This window comes from Momordica charantia (genome assembly GCF_013281855.1).
Source record: "Momordica charantia cultivar OHB3-1 chromosome 9 unlocalized genomic scaffold, Mcharantia_2.0 BLBB01000009.1, whole genome shotgun sequence".
Lineage (NCBI taxonomy): Eukaryota > Viridiplantae > Streptophyta > Magnoliopsida > Cucurbitales > Cucurbitaceae > Momordica > Momordica charantia.
In genome coordinates this window covers 31,210,429-31,227,523 of record NW_028275167.1, presented here as the reverse complement: position 1 = coordinate 31,227,523, position 17,095 = coordinate 31,210,429, and the positions used below count along the sequence as shown (strand labels likewise).

The 17,095-nt window shown below is 35.9% G+C and overlaps 3 protein-coding genes across 3 annotated transcripts; 2 read left to right on the top strand and 1 right to left on the bottom strand.

Moving 5' to 3' along the window:
• The first annotated feature begins 2,102 nt into the window (after positions 1 to 2,102).
• Positions 2,103 to 7,373, top strand: LOC111019745 (uncharacterized). The gene is made up of 17 exons (XM_022296187.2): positions 2,103 to 2,260; positions 2,339 to 2,454; positions 2,549 to 2,664; positions 3,602 to 3,688; positions 3,814 to 3,925; positions 4,049 to 4,210; positions 5,030 to 5,134; positions 5,307 to 5,390; positions 5,477 to 5,592; positions 5,677 to 5,778; positions 5,863 to 5,976; positions 6,089 to 6,145; positions 6,241 to 6,307; positions 6,396 to 6,449; positions 6,570 to 6,644; positions 6,742 to 6,777; positions 7,143 to 7,373. The coding sequence occupies exons 4-17, from the start codon at positions 3,669 to 3,671 to the stop codon at positions 7,254 to 7,256; spliced, it is 1,218 nt and encodes a 405-aa protein (XP_022151879.1). The 5' UTR covers positions 2,103 to 2,260; positions 2,339 to 2,454; positions 2,549 to 2,664; positions 3,602 to 3,668; the 3' UTR covers positions 7,257 to 7,373.
• A 2,011-nt stretch (positions 7,374 to 9,384) lies between these two features.
• LOC111019714 (putative E3 ubiquitin-protein ligase XERICO) lies at positions 9,385 to 10,638 on the top strand. The gene has a single exon (XM_022296134.2). The coding sequence runs from the start codon at positions 9,481 to 9,483 to the stop codon at positions 9,901 to 9,903; it is 423 nt and encodes a 140-aa protein (XP_022151826.1). The 5' UTR covers positions 9,385 to 9,480; the 3' UTR covers positions 9,904 to 10,638.
• Positions 10,639 to 12,046: 1,408 nt separating this feature from the next.
• LOC111019712 (uncharacterized) lies at positions 12,047 to 15,177 on the bottom strand. The gene is made up of 2 exons (XM_022296133.2): positions 14,412 to 15,177; positions 12,047 to 13,556 (listed from the first exon to the last, which is right to left on the bottom strand). The coding sequence occupies exons 1-2, from the start codon at positions 14,490 to 14,492 to the stop codon at positions 12,459 to 12,461; spliced, it is 1,179 nt and encodes a 392-aa protein (XP_022151825.1). The 5' UTR covers positions 14,493 to 15,177; the 3' UTR covers positions 12,047 to 12,458.
• Between the last annotated feature and the right edge of the window lie 1,918 nt (positions 15,178 to 17,095).

The window sequence follows — 17,095 nt, the reverse complement described above, 5'->3', positions numbered from 1 at the left end:
ATGAGACCCATTGACCACTTTTAAATCAAAGGTGTCATGTCATAATATGTAAGTGGAAACCCACCCTTAAATTGCATTTCTTTTTTCTTTCTATATTAATTAATGTCTCATAGGCACTTCCCCACAACGACGAATCGGCCTCATCATCCGCAATGCCCAACTTCGTGCTCCGTTCTGGCATGTGGTATGTGACAGCGAGCCATTGGATTTCAAATAAATTAATTGTCATTAACAGTTTCTTCATTTTGCTCCATTTCATTTATTGCTTAAAATAATTCAATTAGAATCTCCATCCGTTGTTGTGATCAAAACTATGGACTTTTTAATATTTTCTTTAACTGGGTTTTGTTCTGTCCAATTTAAAGTGTGCATACCCACCACATGTTGCATAGATTTTTACTCATCCCAACTAGATTGACAATCAAGTTCCATTCCAGAGAAACTTGATCATAAATGGATTCACAATGGTTTGCCAAAATCACTTCAAACATCAAATTAGTAATTAATAACAATTAATAATGGGCTTTGAATTTAGGGACCGTAACAAGACTAATGTTGAAGTTCGGGTTTAGAGGTACCTAAAATAAAGGTTCTATTCATCTTGGCAGAATTAAATATATGATAGGGTTACCCGATATTGTAATAATCGTTGATCAGCAAGAAGAATATCAAACCCTTCAAGAATGTATCACGTTGGGAATTCCAACTATTTGTTATACTGACTTGGTATACTCTGAAAACATCCTCGGTGCAATATTGACGATCTTACAAATATAAAATTTCAATTTACTGATCTCCATCTTTTGCTAAATTTTTTTAAATAAAGGTTCAAGAAAAAGTGATCTCTTTTCTCCCAACGAGAGGGAGACATATTCCTCTCCTTCCACCAACTAATTTCATTCTTGAATCTCGTTACTGACATGGATAAAAATCAATATTCTTATATATTCTTCCAATTTAGGAATGAACTAGGTTTATGAACTTATAATCTATAATCTGATGATCGAGTCGATTCTATAATTATAAGTTCATTCCATACCGGACCAGGAATAGGACTAGGTTATATACATTCTAATTATGAGAATGGGTCATTATTTAAATAGATACGTTTACATATAGATCCCTACGTCCTTACATTCCATTTAGGATTAGGAATAGGCATAATCGGACCTGTTTTTCACATATCTCTCGGGATCCTATTCATCTCTTTGGGCTTCTATTGAATCGATGAGGCAGCTTACAGGGACGGTTGCACGATACGTCTTTTCATACTCGCCTTTTCTTAACCCAGCTATCAACCTAGCCATTCTTACTTGTTGCTTTGAGGGGTCTCTCCACTTTATGTGGGTATATATATAGGCTTCGTCCAGAATACCAAGTCAATCGGCAACTAAGGTTTCGCTCGTCCTGTCAGGGAGGAAGGGTTCCGGGATACCTCGAGGCCTTGTTTTGATGAACAACCAATTAACTAAGCAACTAACATATGATAAAATTAAAAACAAAACACTCCCTCTTTCCTTTCTCTTTTACAATGGAAAATTATTATTGTTTATAATTAATCACGAACACTAAGATGAAAGATAAAAAATTCAACAGGAAGATAATTCAAATTGCCAAACATCACTACCTTTCATTGTAGGTGGTAGGTTTGAATTATATTTATAATATAATATTATCTTTAGGTAATTATTTAAGTATCCTCAATTCACATTCTTATTAAATTATTATATTTTGAATTCTACATGTTCCCTTGTTTATACACTTGTTCTCCAATCATTTTAGTATTTTAATTATGAGAAAAAATTAGTCAATTAATTATCAATAAATATATTTTTAAAATTCTTTTAATTTTCAAAGATAGTCAATTCACAAGCCGGCCAGGGGGAAATGAATATCGTGTCCATGCCTTTTTATCGACAAAGTCGGCGCTACTTTTCATATTTCAGTATATGCTTCAATAAACAACAAGACTGTTAAATTTTTTTCCCCTCTAGGTTTTGGGGCCTTTTTCATTAGCCAAATGTCAGTAATACCCCCCTCGAACCGTGCAAGATTTATTCGGAAAAATGGACCTAAATTGTTAATTTTATGATTAATAAATGAACTAAAAAACCGGAAATATTGGAGGAGAAAAGAAAGTCAAATTCCCCAAAACCCGTCTCCCTCCCGCTGCTGAAACTGCAGAATTTTAATTGGAAACGCCCCCAAGGCCAAGGTTTAACGTGAAGATAAATATGAGCACATCCAATCCAATTTGAGAGTGAGTCGTCTTCTCTTCTGCTGAATTTCTTGGTTGTTTTTTGGCCGTTTCAGTCACGCTCGTTTCGTTCATCTCCAGCTTTTTGCACCGCAACGCGATCTCGGAAGAAGGATTTTAATTCACTTTTGGAATTGGTTTTCCTCGTGATTCCGAGGTTGCGGAACAGATCTTGTCTATCTTTAATTCTTTATATGGTAAGCTCTTGCTGTATTCATCTCGTTTCAATCCTGTATTTCTATTTGTTTTTCTGGCTATTGACTTTCCTTTTTTTAATTGGTTTACATAAAGGAAAACGTAGACTGGGGGTGAAAGTTTTTTAGTAATCAGTGTACTACGAGCTGAAAGTGATTACTGTTCAAGTTGATTCTTCATTTTAAAATCCTCGAGGTTACTTAAACTTAAAGGTATGAAATTCAGCAAGTTTTGTTTTGATTTTCGTTTTGAATTCGTTGACTCGCTTAATTATATCTAGCAGTTAGCTGGAGTTTATTATTGCTAGATTAGCTTCTACACCATGCGTATTTTGTGGTGATATTTCAGTGGAGTTTATTTATTCTTAATCGCGGAGACTTTTGGATATTCATGAATGTCAAAGTATTTGTTCCGAAGTTTTAAGCTAACTTTATGCTCGGGTTTTTTTGTTTTAAATCGCTTTAACTCTGTATCTTTAATCGAAAGCAAGGTCAATTTCTTTCTTTTGTTGTCTTTTTAATTCTTCTTTTTACCAAATTATTTGGGAAATGTGCTGCAATATCATTTTTTTTCTGGTCAAGTTGTGAAAACTGAACTTAATCGTGTAAATCAAAAAAGCCGGATTTTGGGTGCTTGCTTATTCTCTCTTTCAGTCTCCTCAAAGGGGAGCACATGTCTACTTTGCTTCATAGAGTCTGTAGTATAAGTTAGACAAGGAAAGGGCACATGGTTGCGCACCTTTCCTTTGTTCAAGGTCTACTTGCATGCGTTGAACATCAGAGAGTAGGAAAAAGAGAATGAAATAGTTAAGTAGAGGGGATGATTATCGTGTTATATAGCTTGTGAAATTTTATAACAGAACCTGATTTACAGAGCAGTTTCAGATTTTGATGTGTGAGTTTTAGAACAGCACCCAGGAGTTTCTTCTGATCTTTAACGTAGTCTGTTTACTTTCCATATGACTTACGACTATGCATCATTTAGTGAAAGTTTATGTCTTTCGTTTCTGTCTGATGTTAAATTTTGAATTCTTATTGCAGCATATTAGACACATCTTCATTCATGTGGTTTGAATTTCCCATTCACTTTCATTGAATGTCTTCTTTTATCTTGTATCCAACTGGACATGTATTTTTCTTTATCATGCAGACCCATCCTCACTTTGTAAATCAGCGACTAAGATTGTATCAGTAGAACTTGGAGGATTGTAGATATCATGGGAATCCTTTATCGCAGGTGCAGTATTATGAATGTCAAAATTTAATTGGAAAAAACCAATTATTTATAATTTATTTTCTTAGTAATTCATGATTCTTGTGTACTCACTTGTTTTCCGCAAATTTGCATTTTTGCTGTTGCAGTTCTGTGAATAGAAAACCGAATGACAGCATGAGGCTTATTATAATAACTTTTGTGGGAGTAGCTATGGGCTTTTTGATAGGAATATCTTTCCCAACATTATCACTAACAAAGGTTGATATTGAAGAATTTTCTAGTGCTCATTAAATTTCTATTCCGTTTGCATTAACATGATAACTGTTTGATATGATTATTTGGGTAGAAGCTTAATGTTCTTTGTTTTTATGATATTGGCAGCTAGGTATCCCCTCTGGCCTTATCCCAAATATTGACCACGTGTATAATACTGACCTAAAATCAGGCCCATCTACTACCCAAACACCTCAAAAGTTGCCATCTTATACCAGGAGTGGTAATGGAGACTTAAATAATTCTCGAAATCTGAATGGCACATCAAAGGTATTCTATTTTCATCAATATGTACTTGCATGGTGAATGGCAATTTTTTTGGCTATTGATGGCCTTCTAAATGTTATGGTTTCTTAATTATATGTTTGGTGTTAGACCCATTAATATCATGCAAAGCAATATTATTATTGGTTTGAACAATCAGAATATGTAGTGTTGTTACGTTTTAAGTTGCAATGTTTGTCCACTGGTGCTTTGAAGAATTATGTATAGATTTAACAGTCCGGCTACACAACATGAAGACGTTAAATGCTTTAGAGGATGAATTAGCTAGTGCCTACTGGTTAGGATGAAAACTAAAAATACCCTTTAAAGGAGGTAGGATAAAAATACTCCCTCTTCCTTGGGACCTACCATCAAAGTAGTAATGGCATTTTTCATTGTCTGCCTTTCGCTATCTCATCACTTTCGAAATTGTACTTCTACACGTCCTTTTTCTTCCTCTTGTTACAAATTTATTGGCATAATTTTTCAAGGTCCTGGTTAAACATGTTAGGAGAATGATGAATTAACTTATGCAGAGACGTTTCTGAACTAAATAGATATGACAACTTTGGACTTCTGTATTGAAAATTCTTTTGCATTGTGGGAGCATGGGAATACTAATTTTTCCTGTATTGGTTCTTTAATTTCTTGATTTGTACATGCTTTTATCATTTTTGCATCACTATATGGCTATTACTTGTATTTGATCTTCTTTAACGTGAAAGACTGGGATGATCTTGCGAAGCAGGTGCTGATTGTTTTGCTTTTAGTTTATTCACCTCAGACTCAGACATCCTTCTTTCCTCTAATTATGACATGATGCAGATTTGGGTTCCATCAAATCCTAGAGGAGCAGAAATGCTAGCCCCAGGGATTGTTGCAGCTGAATCAGACTTCTATTTACACAGATTGTGGGGCAATCCCAATGAGGTGTGTTTTGATTTGCACACACAATTTTGATTTTTGTAAAATACATGAATTTACATGGAGTATTATAGAAACACTGTCATTACAGGACATCCTGAAATATCATATCCATGTTCGATATACATCAGGTTTATTTTAATTACCTTATGGTACTTAATCAGATAAATGTTCGCAGGACTTAACTAGGAAACCAAATTACCTTGTAACCTTCACTGTTGGTTATAACCAGAGAGACAACATTGATAAAGCAGTAAAAAAGGTCCCTCTTTCCCGCAAACTATAACTTTATATATACTATCACCCTTCTCTTTGTGCGCATACGAGACTGACTATGGTTCCTCACAGTTTTCAGAAAACTTCACAATTCTTCTGTTTCATTACGATGGCCGAACAACTGAATGGGATGACTTTGAATGGTCGAAACGAGCAATTCACGTGAGTGCTCGAAAGCAAAGTAAATGGTAACTATCATGCTGTTATAGTGAACGTTGAGAAAATTTTGTTGTATATTATATGAAATTTTAATCTTAAAACTTCCTCTGAAGGTGGTATGCGAAGCGATTTTTACACCCCGACATTGTGGCACCTTATGACTACATTTTTATGTGGGATGAAGACCTCGGGGTTGAGCATTTTGATGCGGAAGAGTGAGTTGCTTACTGATTAGCTTAAATGACACCTTGCTTCTATTTGAATGTTGTAACCTTCTAAGTTATCCTCTTTCAATCCAGATATATAAAATTGGTGAGGAAGCATGGCTTGGAAATTTCACAGCCCGGTTTGGAACCTAACAGAGGGTTAACATGGCAGATGACAAAGAAAAGGGATGATCTTGAAGTTCACAAGTAAGACTCACATGGAACAACTATGTTCACTTCCTTAAAAATTCTGCATTGTTAAATTGATCAATTAAACCTGAAAGTTTAACAATTATTTGTTTTGGCAAATTTCCTCCAGAGATACAGTGGAAAGGCCAGGATGGTGCACTGAGCCGAATTTGCCTCCCTGTGCCGCGTAAGCTTAACCCCAAAGAAAAATGTGAAAGTTTCCCATCTGTTTTCTTTTTCAGCTGATAGAGGATTAATGTCTGTACTTGTTTCCTTTTACAGTTTTGTCGAGATCATGGCTCCCGTGTTCTCACGAGATGCTTGGCGCTGTGTGTGGTATATGATTCAAGTAAGAACTGACTTCATTCCTCTTGAATTTTATCTACATCATTCCAAACGGTCTTTCTAATTCCTGTTACTGTTACATGGGTTTGCAGAATGATTTAATCCATGGCTGGGGTCTTGATTTTGCCGTCAGAAAATGTGTGGAGGTCAGTGGTAGCTTCCATCCCTCTTTTATATTTTGACAGCATCATTACCAATTCTTTGGGAGGCGGTGTTGTTGGTAATATCTATGAACTCTTTCTAACTTAAAAAATCTTCGAAAGCAGCCTGCACATGAGAAGATTGGAGTTGTAGATGCTCAGTGGATTGTTCATCAAGGTCTTCCCTCGCTCGGGAGCCAGGTAAACTGAGATCTGTTTCTTCAGCTCTCTTCCTCACTCCCCACCAAACAGAATTTTAAATGCTAATACAGATCTTTCTTTTCATTTTTCTCTGTAGGGAGAAACTCAAAATGGGAAAGCGCCATGGCAAGGGGTACACACTCTCTCTCTCTCTGAAATTATTTAGTAGGAGATAATAGATTAGAAATAGAACTCGTACATCAGATTTGATTTACACATATAGCTTGACGATTTAGACCCCCAAGGGACAACCTTTGAAAAGGGCTTGGAAGGGGCTTGGGATCTCTTAGTTATGCTAGCTTAGAGGTCTTAAGTTCGAACCTTCTGGTGAGCTTATTACAAAAAAACCCTTGATGTCTCTTAGGTTTGAACCTCGGGCATTGATGTCTTTGGGTATAGGGGAGCAAAACTCCAACTCTCAGTTAGAAAAAAAAAATTGACGATTTATTTCCTTAATCTGCATGTGATAAGTGATGTGGTTGTTGTATTGGTTGCCAGGTGAGAGAAAGATGTCGGAAAGAGTGGACAATGTTTCAAAGTCGGATGGCAAATGCGGAGAATGCGTATTTCAAGTCATTGGGGATTGATCCATCAAATTCAGCCAAACATTAGGACCCAATCAGATTATATACACAATCCATTATTAGCCACTTCTCCACTGATTTGTATAAATTCGTTAAGCATTATAATAATAATAATAATTTAAGAAGAATTTCATTTTGGTTGTCACTTTTCTATTGGGATTTTCAGATACCTGGTTTGGAATCACTTTTAGGCTGGAAAAATGAGCCAGCGAGAGGAATCCTAAAACATGATAAATTGGTATATATGCAATTGGAACAATCATAGCTGTCGTCGTACAAGAGGATCCACAACCAGATAACAGCTTCCAATGCTTATGGTATATATTCATATTTGAGAGTATGCAGCAAGATATCGCACAGCTGTTGAACTTTCCTCATAGCCAAAGGCTCGAGACGAGATGGTTTTCTTAAATGGAAAAGTATGATTTTCTCGCATACTTTGTGAGACGTTTTTATAGGTTCCCATGCTTATTAATGTAATGAATATCTATCATCCTTTGATGTAATGTTAGAAAAGATTGATAGATGAATCATGTTTGAATATTTAGAATGTATTTTGGATGATAAAGATAGAACTATTAAGAATACGTCTAATTCTTATATACATTCTAACTAATGCTCGTCAACTAAATTTGCACCAACACGTGGAGGGCTGCCTTATTCATCTTGAAACGGACTCTTTGGAAGTTCAAAAGCTGCTCAATCGGGAAGATATAGATCTTACTGAAACTGAAATTTGATGGATATATGTGGAGGAAATCCAAGCTTTCAATTATAGAGTTTCTTCAATTTCTCACGTGGGAAGAAAGGCAAAAAATATTACGTACAAAATTGCAGGGCTGAGAGGAAGAGGAAACCAAGGTGTGACCGTTTGCTTTCCCAAATTGATAATGTTTTTTTGTTGGAGATATATATTAATTAACGTTGAGTTATACTCGTTTTGACATATATATAAAAAGCATGTCTTATCTGCAATTTTTTAATCTATTTTTGCTTTTTTAAAAGAAAAAAAAAGTAGTATCTTGTTATTGGGACGATGAAATTTTAAAAATTCGATCAAAATATTTTCTAACAAAAAAATTTAGACTTAAAACATATCAATTTTGTTCCTAAACATAATTAAATTAATTAAAATATATATGAGTCAGAAGGTTCAAAATTTCATCCATGAACTCGAGGAAGGAATCACATTTTGGACTAAAAAGACATCATGAATTCCATTTCCTTATTAGTCATCTCTAGACAATAACAAAAAGAAAAAAAAAATCAATATTTAACATGAACAAAAATTGAGATAATTACTTTTAGATGACAAAAATATTATATGTATTTTGAGAAATATCAGTACTTTTGTTTTTTGTAAGAAATATCCGACTCTTTTTCAATAGTTTATTTTTATTTGAATTCAAGTTAAATAAATTATTTATATAAAATTTTAAAACTACTACTATATTTAAAAATACATAGATTAAAATACTATTTTGGTCCACGTACTTCTAAAACATTCATTTTCATATCTATATTCTAATTTTAGTTCTCATATATTTTTAAAATGTTTGTTTTAATTCGTATACTTTTTCAAAATGATTGTTTTAGTCTTTATCTTCAAAATTTTAATGCAAATTCTACCTCTAAGGAATTTTCTTTTAACATAAAATTAACGTTTTAAGAAAAATATTAAATATAAAATCGTATCTAAATTATAAAAAAATTATAATTAAAATAATCGCTTTTTTAAAATACAGATTAAAATAAATATTTTAACTAAAATAAATTAAAGTTAAAAGGAAAGAAAACGGAATATAACCGCTGACTTCTGAAAGGTGCGAAGAGACCAACCCTAGATTTATGCAGCTACACAAATCAGGAGAGTTCCACGGAAAGTGAAACTGAAGCGTCATCATCTTCTCCACCACATGTCATCTCCAAATTGGTCATTGCATTCTCCCTCCGACACGTGGCCGTACAGATGTTCCCTTCATTTTCCCGATGAAAAGGTGGTCTTTTTTTTTACCATCACAGTCAATCAAAACACCACACGTATCCCAACCCCATGGTCAGCCCCTAACCAGGGTTAAACATTGGTGGTTAAGAGAACCTCAGTCAAATGTATAAATGGTATATTCTCCAGCCCAGCCCTCTAGAGTTCACTTCTGGGCTTAATTTGGAGTTTGCCTCTAATTTTTCTACTCCCCCACCTCCAGACTTCGTTTTAGCTGAAAAAAAAGTGCACAAATTGAGGGTTTCTGAAGATGGGGCTCTCCAATTTTCCGCCTCCGGCTGAAGGAGTGTTGCTATTACCAGTGCTATTGATGAACACAGTAATGTCAATGGCTTTCTTGAAGAGCTTGGTGAGATCTGTGATACAAATGATGAGTGCGAGTGGCAGTGCGAGCCCTTCGAGTTCTGAGGAAGAATACGATTCAGAAAATGCAAGAGAAAGAAGAATCTCAATAACCCAGTTCAAATCCTTGCGCCAAAGCTTCAATGGCGGAACAGAGGATGGCTCTGCTTCGAGGTGTATTGCGGCAGAGTGTTGTGTTTGTCTTTGTGGGTTCGAAGCCGACGAGGAAGTTAGTGAGTTGTCTTGCAAGCACTTTTTCCATAAGGCTTGTCTTTCAAAATGGTTTGATAATAAGCACATTACTTGCCCTCTCTGTCGCTCCATTCAATAGAATTTAATTTTCAGCGTAGCTTCTGAAAGGAAACTTTTGCTTTCATTCCACCATTTTGAGCGTTTTCTTTTCTTCTTTTTTTTTTCTCCCAATTCCTACTCTATCTCTCTCTCATGTCGCTCTCCATATTTTAATCCGAGCGAAAGGGATGAAGTTTTGTAATATCATCACTTTCCTTTATATATATGTAGTGTACAATGAAAGATGAGGGCTCGTGACAGTGTTTTCTGATAAATCTTTCCTACTTCCTCTTCACTGTTCTATTAACCTCCTGGCCAAAATAGAAGCACCCAAAAGCAAATTTAGAATTCATCAGGCTTTTCAGGGTCATACTCATATTTCCTCAGTGGGAGGAAGAAGAAGAAGAAGAAGAAGACAACTGAGAATCAGTCAAAGCAAGCAGCTTTAAATGGCTTGGAGCAGTTGGGGAGTCACATAACTGGAAATTTCGATGTGGGACGGTCCCTTCTGTGAAAAATCTAGTTCCAAAGTCATTCAACACAACAACTGCTCTCTCTGCTGGGCAAATGGATGGCTTGAATTCAGCTATTGGCCTTGACACAATGAGCGTTTGTGTCAAATGTTTGTTGCTTTCTCTTTCTGTCACAAAGATTTGTAACTTGTCTGTACTCGTTATATTGAAGATTGAAGAAGGATCTCCCATGAACCAGACATGTCTTTCTTGTATTTATTTGATATTAATATCCACTGGGTATGCTTCAATCCTTCACCTCATGGCAAAGATCCAATCTTTTTGGGGCCCCAAAATCCTTGGCCACTCATTTCTGGCAGTAAATTAAACGAAGATCTCAAGTTTTGTATAACATTTTGATATGAATGACTGTGGATCTACGACCCAAAAAAACCTGTCATCTTCATGACCCAAGGAGGGAGAGATTCAGACAGATTTGAAACCATAAGCAAGTTGGAAAGAAATAACAACAGAGAGTTAAATGAAATCCACAGAAATTGAGAATTCTTTGTACATTTCTCGAAGTTTTTAGTGCCACAAGAAGAATTCAGTATTCATATGTGAGTATGTATAGAAGGGGCTGCAAAGAAATTGATAAAATACAACTTAAACAGTCTGTATTATTACTGGAACCTTGAAATGTTTACGTAGGCACTTCAAGAGTTTTAACAATTGTATTGCAAGGAGCTCTGAAGTATCAGAAAATTATTTAGCTGTATAATTCAGTAAAAACTTTACCACATGATAATGTAACAATGATAACAAACACAGCCAGGAGATGCAGTTTCTTTCAGTCAGAGTCTACAGACATCTGTTTGTTTGTTTCCAATTTCTTGTGTTTCAGCCTGATGAACTCCTCGGCCTCCTCATCAATGTCCTCGGTGTAGGAGTGAGCATGGTGGTATCTAGGAGCCTCGCGAACATCAGATTTGTCGTTGCAATCGTCGCTGAAGGTTACATGAGGTCTATGGTTTTTGTGGTGCCTTCGAGTCACGAGCGCAGAGTCAGAAATGTAACCTCCATAGTCGTTTGAATGAAAACCATGATGAGCATGGGACTTGAACTGGAAATTTTCAGAAGACATTTCCAAGCTGGTAGAGAAACAAGTATGATGGTTTCTTTTCTTGTTTGTGAATGTGTATTTGAAACGTCTCGCAGTGCATATATAGAACAATTTTATTCCCCAAGGATGAGAATTGAATCCAATACCTTCTTTTGAGAGTAGGGCCAGTGAAGTTTTTGACTTTAATTAGGACACGAAAGAGACATCACTTTGAAACCTCGTGTAAAAGTTAAAAGCCTTTTTATAGGAGAATCAACTTGAATAACAAGACACTTCTCTCATATCTACAGCCTATGTACCATTGAAACAAACCTTAAGAGGTTTCCAAACGTACCAAAATATCTAACCACATTTGTGTCAAGTTCATGTCCCAGCTGAGTGAACGAGTAAATTCGGTCACTCTGTAACTACAACGTAAGTATTGACATCGACGAAAATAAAAAACCTTTCTGCATTGATGGTAACCTACCCAACAGGCTGCCTAATAAATAACACTCTGATTTCAATAAATTGATTCTATAAAAGGGAACTTTACAAATGTGGATGCTACTCAAGTTAAAACTGAAGAAAAGTTCACACAAGTAATGTATCAGAGAGAGAATTAGAAATCAGGTCAATTGCAGATATGAATACATGATATAAATAATAGTCGTGTATACAAAATTTCCCAGAAACGGGGAAAAAGCACAACAGCCTCAAAATACAATGCCAATGCACCAGGGGTTGTCTAATTTGCTGCTCCTGAGACAGCAAGATTCACCCACCCATTGAATAGATAAACTCCTCCAACCAAACCAACTCAAAGAAAACAGATATCTATCTACACATAACTTCCATCCATGGAATTAGTTCAACCGTCAAGCAGTTACAACTTCCAGAAGAATTAACATTAGCTTTATCAGGGCAATCGTCTTGGCCACGCACCGGCCAATGACTGTCGGGATGGAAGGTCCACGAGGTGTCAGACAGGCTCCAGAGCAAGTAACTTTCAAAAGCTAGATATCAAAGTTAAGAGAGATATTAGCCACTCTCTCTTACACAATGCCCAGGCAAAAGGAATTTGTAATCCTCAGCATTTTCCAGAAGATATGATGGCAAGTGAACTGCTGAGTACGAATGAGGAACCGGTCCCATTTTTCCAATAATTTCTTTGAAAGTGTATTCCTCAGGGAGCATGTCGAATAAATCAGCGCCCTTGCAGATTATGTTCTGAATTCTTTCGGGTTTCAGATAACTCGAGAACCTTACTCTGTCATTGTGGCTGTATGCTTTCATCTTAAAAACGAAGTCGTTGATACGACGGAAGCAGAAGCTACAGTGCCACCCTGAATCTGCCAACAGGTCATCTGATTGGCGATAATGAACATACCTTGTCTTGCCAGATTGGTATCTATGGACCGAAGCCCTCCAGCTGTTGTCATCTACATGAAACTCGAAAGAATACAGATAATTCCTAAGCTGAAGATGAAGGACATCTGGTATGTCATCACACCATCTTAAGAGATCAATGGTGTGCCTGCTCGGAATCTCATCGACATCGGACATTATCAACAAGTCATCGTCAGAAATTCCAGCAATTTTGAGAAGCTGATCAAGTGCTACTCGTTGAAATGCCTCCTCAACAAAAGGATTTTCACCTTTCTTAAATCTGCCTCCGACAGTGCCATAAGTCAATCTGGGCTCCACAAATTTAAACTGGTCTCTACTGCGAGCAAAGTATAATGGCTTTGGCTTCCCAGTAAATGTTGAATTTGCCTCAAGGAGAACGAACTGTGTAATGTAGGGGTAGAGTTCTTTCCATCTCAAGGTGAGCATCTCAACCTCATTACTGAACAACACAGCATCATAAACACGTCGTGGAAACTCCCGGACCTTCCAACCATGGAGTTTGCAGAGGTTCTCCATAGGTACATTCTCATCATAGTAGTGAGTAATCATATTGAATTTTTTTGGTGGCGATTCCCATAGTGGCCGTAGGAAGTATGAGATCTTCTGTCCATGCAGGTAGATGATTAAGATGCACGTTGGAACTAAAGCAAAAAGGATGAGGAATGTTTTCACATCATATCCACGAAAAATGCAGCGGAGTCTTGACATGCCCAATACTCGATTTGATTCCTGAATACAGAAAAAAAGAAAGCCTGGTCAAAATCTGAAACGAGTAACAAAAAGAAAAACTAATACACAAATGTCTACAAAACTTGGACTACTTCAAAATCTCCATTATTTTCAGAAATCAAACAATTAAGCCAAGAATGAAGATTATGTATTTTAAAACACATAAATTCCAATTATACTCCCTGAAGACATAGAAAATTAAGTCATATTCTCTATGCAGAAAGGAAACAATTTCTGAAAATCAGAAGTACACAATAGGTTCGTGGATGAGGGACAATCTCAAATGTCGATTCACCTAAAGGAGCGGACTCCACGTATGATGCCCAAATTTATGGTAACCTCCTAAGGTCGAGAGAGTTTAAAAAAATTACAGAAAAAAATTCATTTTCGCTAGGGCAGATTTTATTCTCCAGAAGTTTCTGGTAAATGTGGCGTGGGAAAGCCCCGTTATATAGGACAGTCCAAGTTTCCGCAATCAGATCTCCAGGTACGCCCAAACAAAAAAAAAAAGGACTCAGAATAAACTACCCAACATCATAGCAAAGAAAAAAAAATTGCAGAGCCATAAGGCGTTTGATTTGATGATATAATTGCCCCAAACAAAACTAGAAAAGAAACAGAGAAGAGAAAGCCCTAATATGCAAGAGTCAATTAAGCATCCAACCGGTGAGAGCAGACGATTCCTTAATCCAAATTTGAGTTCCAGAGAAAGGGGTTTATATTGATCCATGATCAGGAAAAACAAACTCGGACAACGAACGAGACGTAAATCACCGATTACTGGACGAGGAAAGCCGAAACCGACCGAAAACAGAAGAGATAGGAAACAGATCAAAGGGCAAAAATAGTAAGTACCTGATCACAAACTTCGCCGCAGATATCATCGGATTTCTTGGAGCAGTAATGGCCTCCACCTTCACCCATCATCCACCACATTCTCGTGTGTCAAAAAAAAGAAATCCCAAAAAACTCAAATATCAATCAAGTTCCCCCCTCCACTCGAAGCGGCGGTTGAAGGAGTCAAATCAAGGCAACAGATCGATTGACCAGAAATGGCGAACCGCCGGCAGTGGTTCAGTTTGTGAGAATCAGAGAAAGGCGCGGAAAATAAGCAGATTCAGTCCCAAGCGGAGAAACGGAAAGTATTTAGCCGTTTCCTCTTTCTATCTCTCTAAATAAGCAGAGACTGAGAGAGATCCCTAAGAATTTCCGAAATTAATCGGAAAAAAATTGGAATAATAATTGGGAGAGAGAGGGAGAGAGAGAGAGAAGATCAAAAGAATTCAAAAGAAGAAACGGGCCAAAATCGAGGGCTAAGAATTCGAGGGCCGAGAAGCGAGAGGCTGTGTGCTTGTGCCCTATCTATCTATCTGTCTTCGACAATGATTGGTGCCAGTCGTGGCTATTACAAATTACATGAACCGAAGGAGGAAAAAAAAAAAAAAACCAGAACAAAAGGCAAAGAGAGCCGTTTCTCTTTGTCGCCTTTTTTCCAAAGAAAAGAAAAGAAAAGAAAAAAATCCGATTCCAAAGTTTCTAATTCTCCCTTCTGTGTGTATCGTTCGCAAATCGCAACTTGGAGTTGTAGTTTAGAGGTTCCTTAGACAGTGCGATAACGTGGGTGGGTATTAATAGTGCTTAGAAGTGGGCCCACGCGCTCCATTGACTCGCTCAAGCCGACCCCAACCCAACTGAGTCGTGTCCGTGTCGTCGTTTCTCTCTTTTAGTTTGATTCATTCTGATTTGTGATTACGGATGTCCAGTGGGGTGGCGCCTGGCGGATTACCAATTCTTGACGCCGGATTTTGCCGCTGCCCTACCCCCACCCTCCTCCGCCCCTTTGTTTTCTTCTTTTTGTCTTCGCTTGGGCTACATTTTGGGCCTCTCTTCACACCCAACCAGGCCCAAATCCCTCTCTACGTTCTTTCTGGACCCACATAATTACTAATTTCTTTTCTTTATCAATAAAAAATTTATTTACAAGTTTATCACATGCTACTAAAATATTACACAAATAGTAATCATTTGGAAGCTAGTGTCATATCATGCATATACAGTACAAATAATGTAAAAATTGCTAAAAAGATGGAGAGTATATAAATAGGCAGAAAACGAGGTAATATAAAGACTTAATTAAAAAAAAAGAATTATATAGACAGAGCAAAAATGCATAACCTAACCTAAACATATATTTTTAGATATAACATCAGGTAAAAGAGATGATAAAAATTAAAAAAAAAATTAACGTAATATGTATTGTTGATGCATAATTTGGATGAGGGAAGTCGACAAACATTTGAACACACAAAGATCTGCACAGTTGAGAGTAGCAAAAATTGAACTTGTGAAAAACGTACATCGATTGGGTCAGCTAATCCAACTACGTCGATTTGATTTTGACAATTTGATTCCCATCCCTTCAAATGAATCTAGTATTAGAATTTCACCCATATCATTGGCAATAAACACATAATTGTTAAAATAACAAATATAATATACATGAATTTTTAATATAAAATAAAGGAACACATACAAATGACAAAAGATGATGATGAAGATAATATCCGTACATAGAAACAGTAAAGATTTTGATTCAGGTTAGGAGAGAATCTTTTCATGTTTTAAAGTCAAGAATTTCATATTAAAGGCAACAAAGAAAACAAGATATAAGACAATGTAAGAAGATAGGTTTCAAAATATTTTACTATGACAAATAAATATGCAGATATTTAGGAAAAATGATATTATATGCCACAATTTATTTTTCAGTCTCATACAACAACTGGCACATATTTAAATTAAATAAAAGATTTGGCCCACATAATTTTAACTTTATTTTTCAAAATTTTTTTACAAGATGGACTATAAATTATAACTTTAATTTGGTCACTATAGCTTTAAAAGTTTCAATTTAACATTTTAAAGCTTAAAAATTATGAGCTCGTCTTTTACTCACTCATTTTCTCTTATTTCCTATTTCATCTCAAATTAGAGTACCAAATGGCGAATTGATCCAATATTTTTGTCGAGGGTTTCCATTAAAATTTAGTGGGAAGAATTTACCAATTATAGAGATTTGTGGCACCAGCTCTAGCGATCAAGTCAATTGAGAAATTTATTAATTTAAATAAATTAATTAATTAATAATTAAAAAAAGTTTGAAAGTTTTTTCGGCTTAAATAAATCTGCCCGTGAATGAAACATCGACTCACTGGTAAATAGTAAAAAAAAAATTAAAAAAAAATATCACGAATTGTTACATTTGATTAAATCATTGGAATTAAATTGACATTTTAAAAATTATAGATACTAACATTAAATTTCTTTAATTTATAAGGACCCAATTGAAAGAATCAAATTCACAATTTAACTAAATATTTATTAACTCGTTTAATCTTCTCTTTTTTTTCAAGCACATGCATAATTCAAATTTAATTTGTAAGGTACAACTGGGCTTGACTCTAAACAACACCAGTTGATTCTGTACGAGTACGATCCGTCGAAGTTGGTTCTTAAACTGCATTTTGAATTTTGACCAA

What these genes read in the sequence shown, in the direction of transcription:
- LOC111019714 (XM_022296134.2), top strand. Translation starts at nt 9,481, where the DNA reads ATGGGGCTCTCCAATTTTCCGCCTCCGGCTGAAGGAGTGTTGCTATTA.
- LOC111019745 (XM_022296187.2), top strand. Translation starts at nt 3,669, where the DNA reads ATGGGAATCCTTTATCGCAG. An exon ending in ATCTGAATGGCACATCAAAG is followed by an intron (nt 4,211 to 5,029) that starts GTATTCTATTTT and finishes GACATGATGCAG; the next exon opens with ATTTGGGTTCCATCAAATCC. An exon ending in TGTGGGGCAATCCCAATGAG is followed by an intron (nt 5,135 to 5,306) that starts GTGTGTTTTGAT and finishes AAATGTTCGCAG; the next exon opens with GACTTAACTAGGAAACCAAA.
- LOC111019712 (XM_022296133.2), bottom strand. Translation starts at nt 14,492, where the DNA reads ATGTGGTGGATGATGGGTGAAGGTGGAGGCCATTACTGCTCCAAGAAA. An exon ending in GCGGCGAAGTTTGTGATCAG is followed by an intron (nt 13,557 to 14,411) that starts GTACTTACTATT and finishes TTCTGTATTCAG; the next exon opens with GAATCAAATCGAGTATTGGG.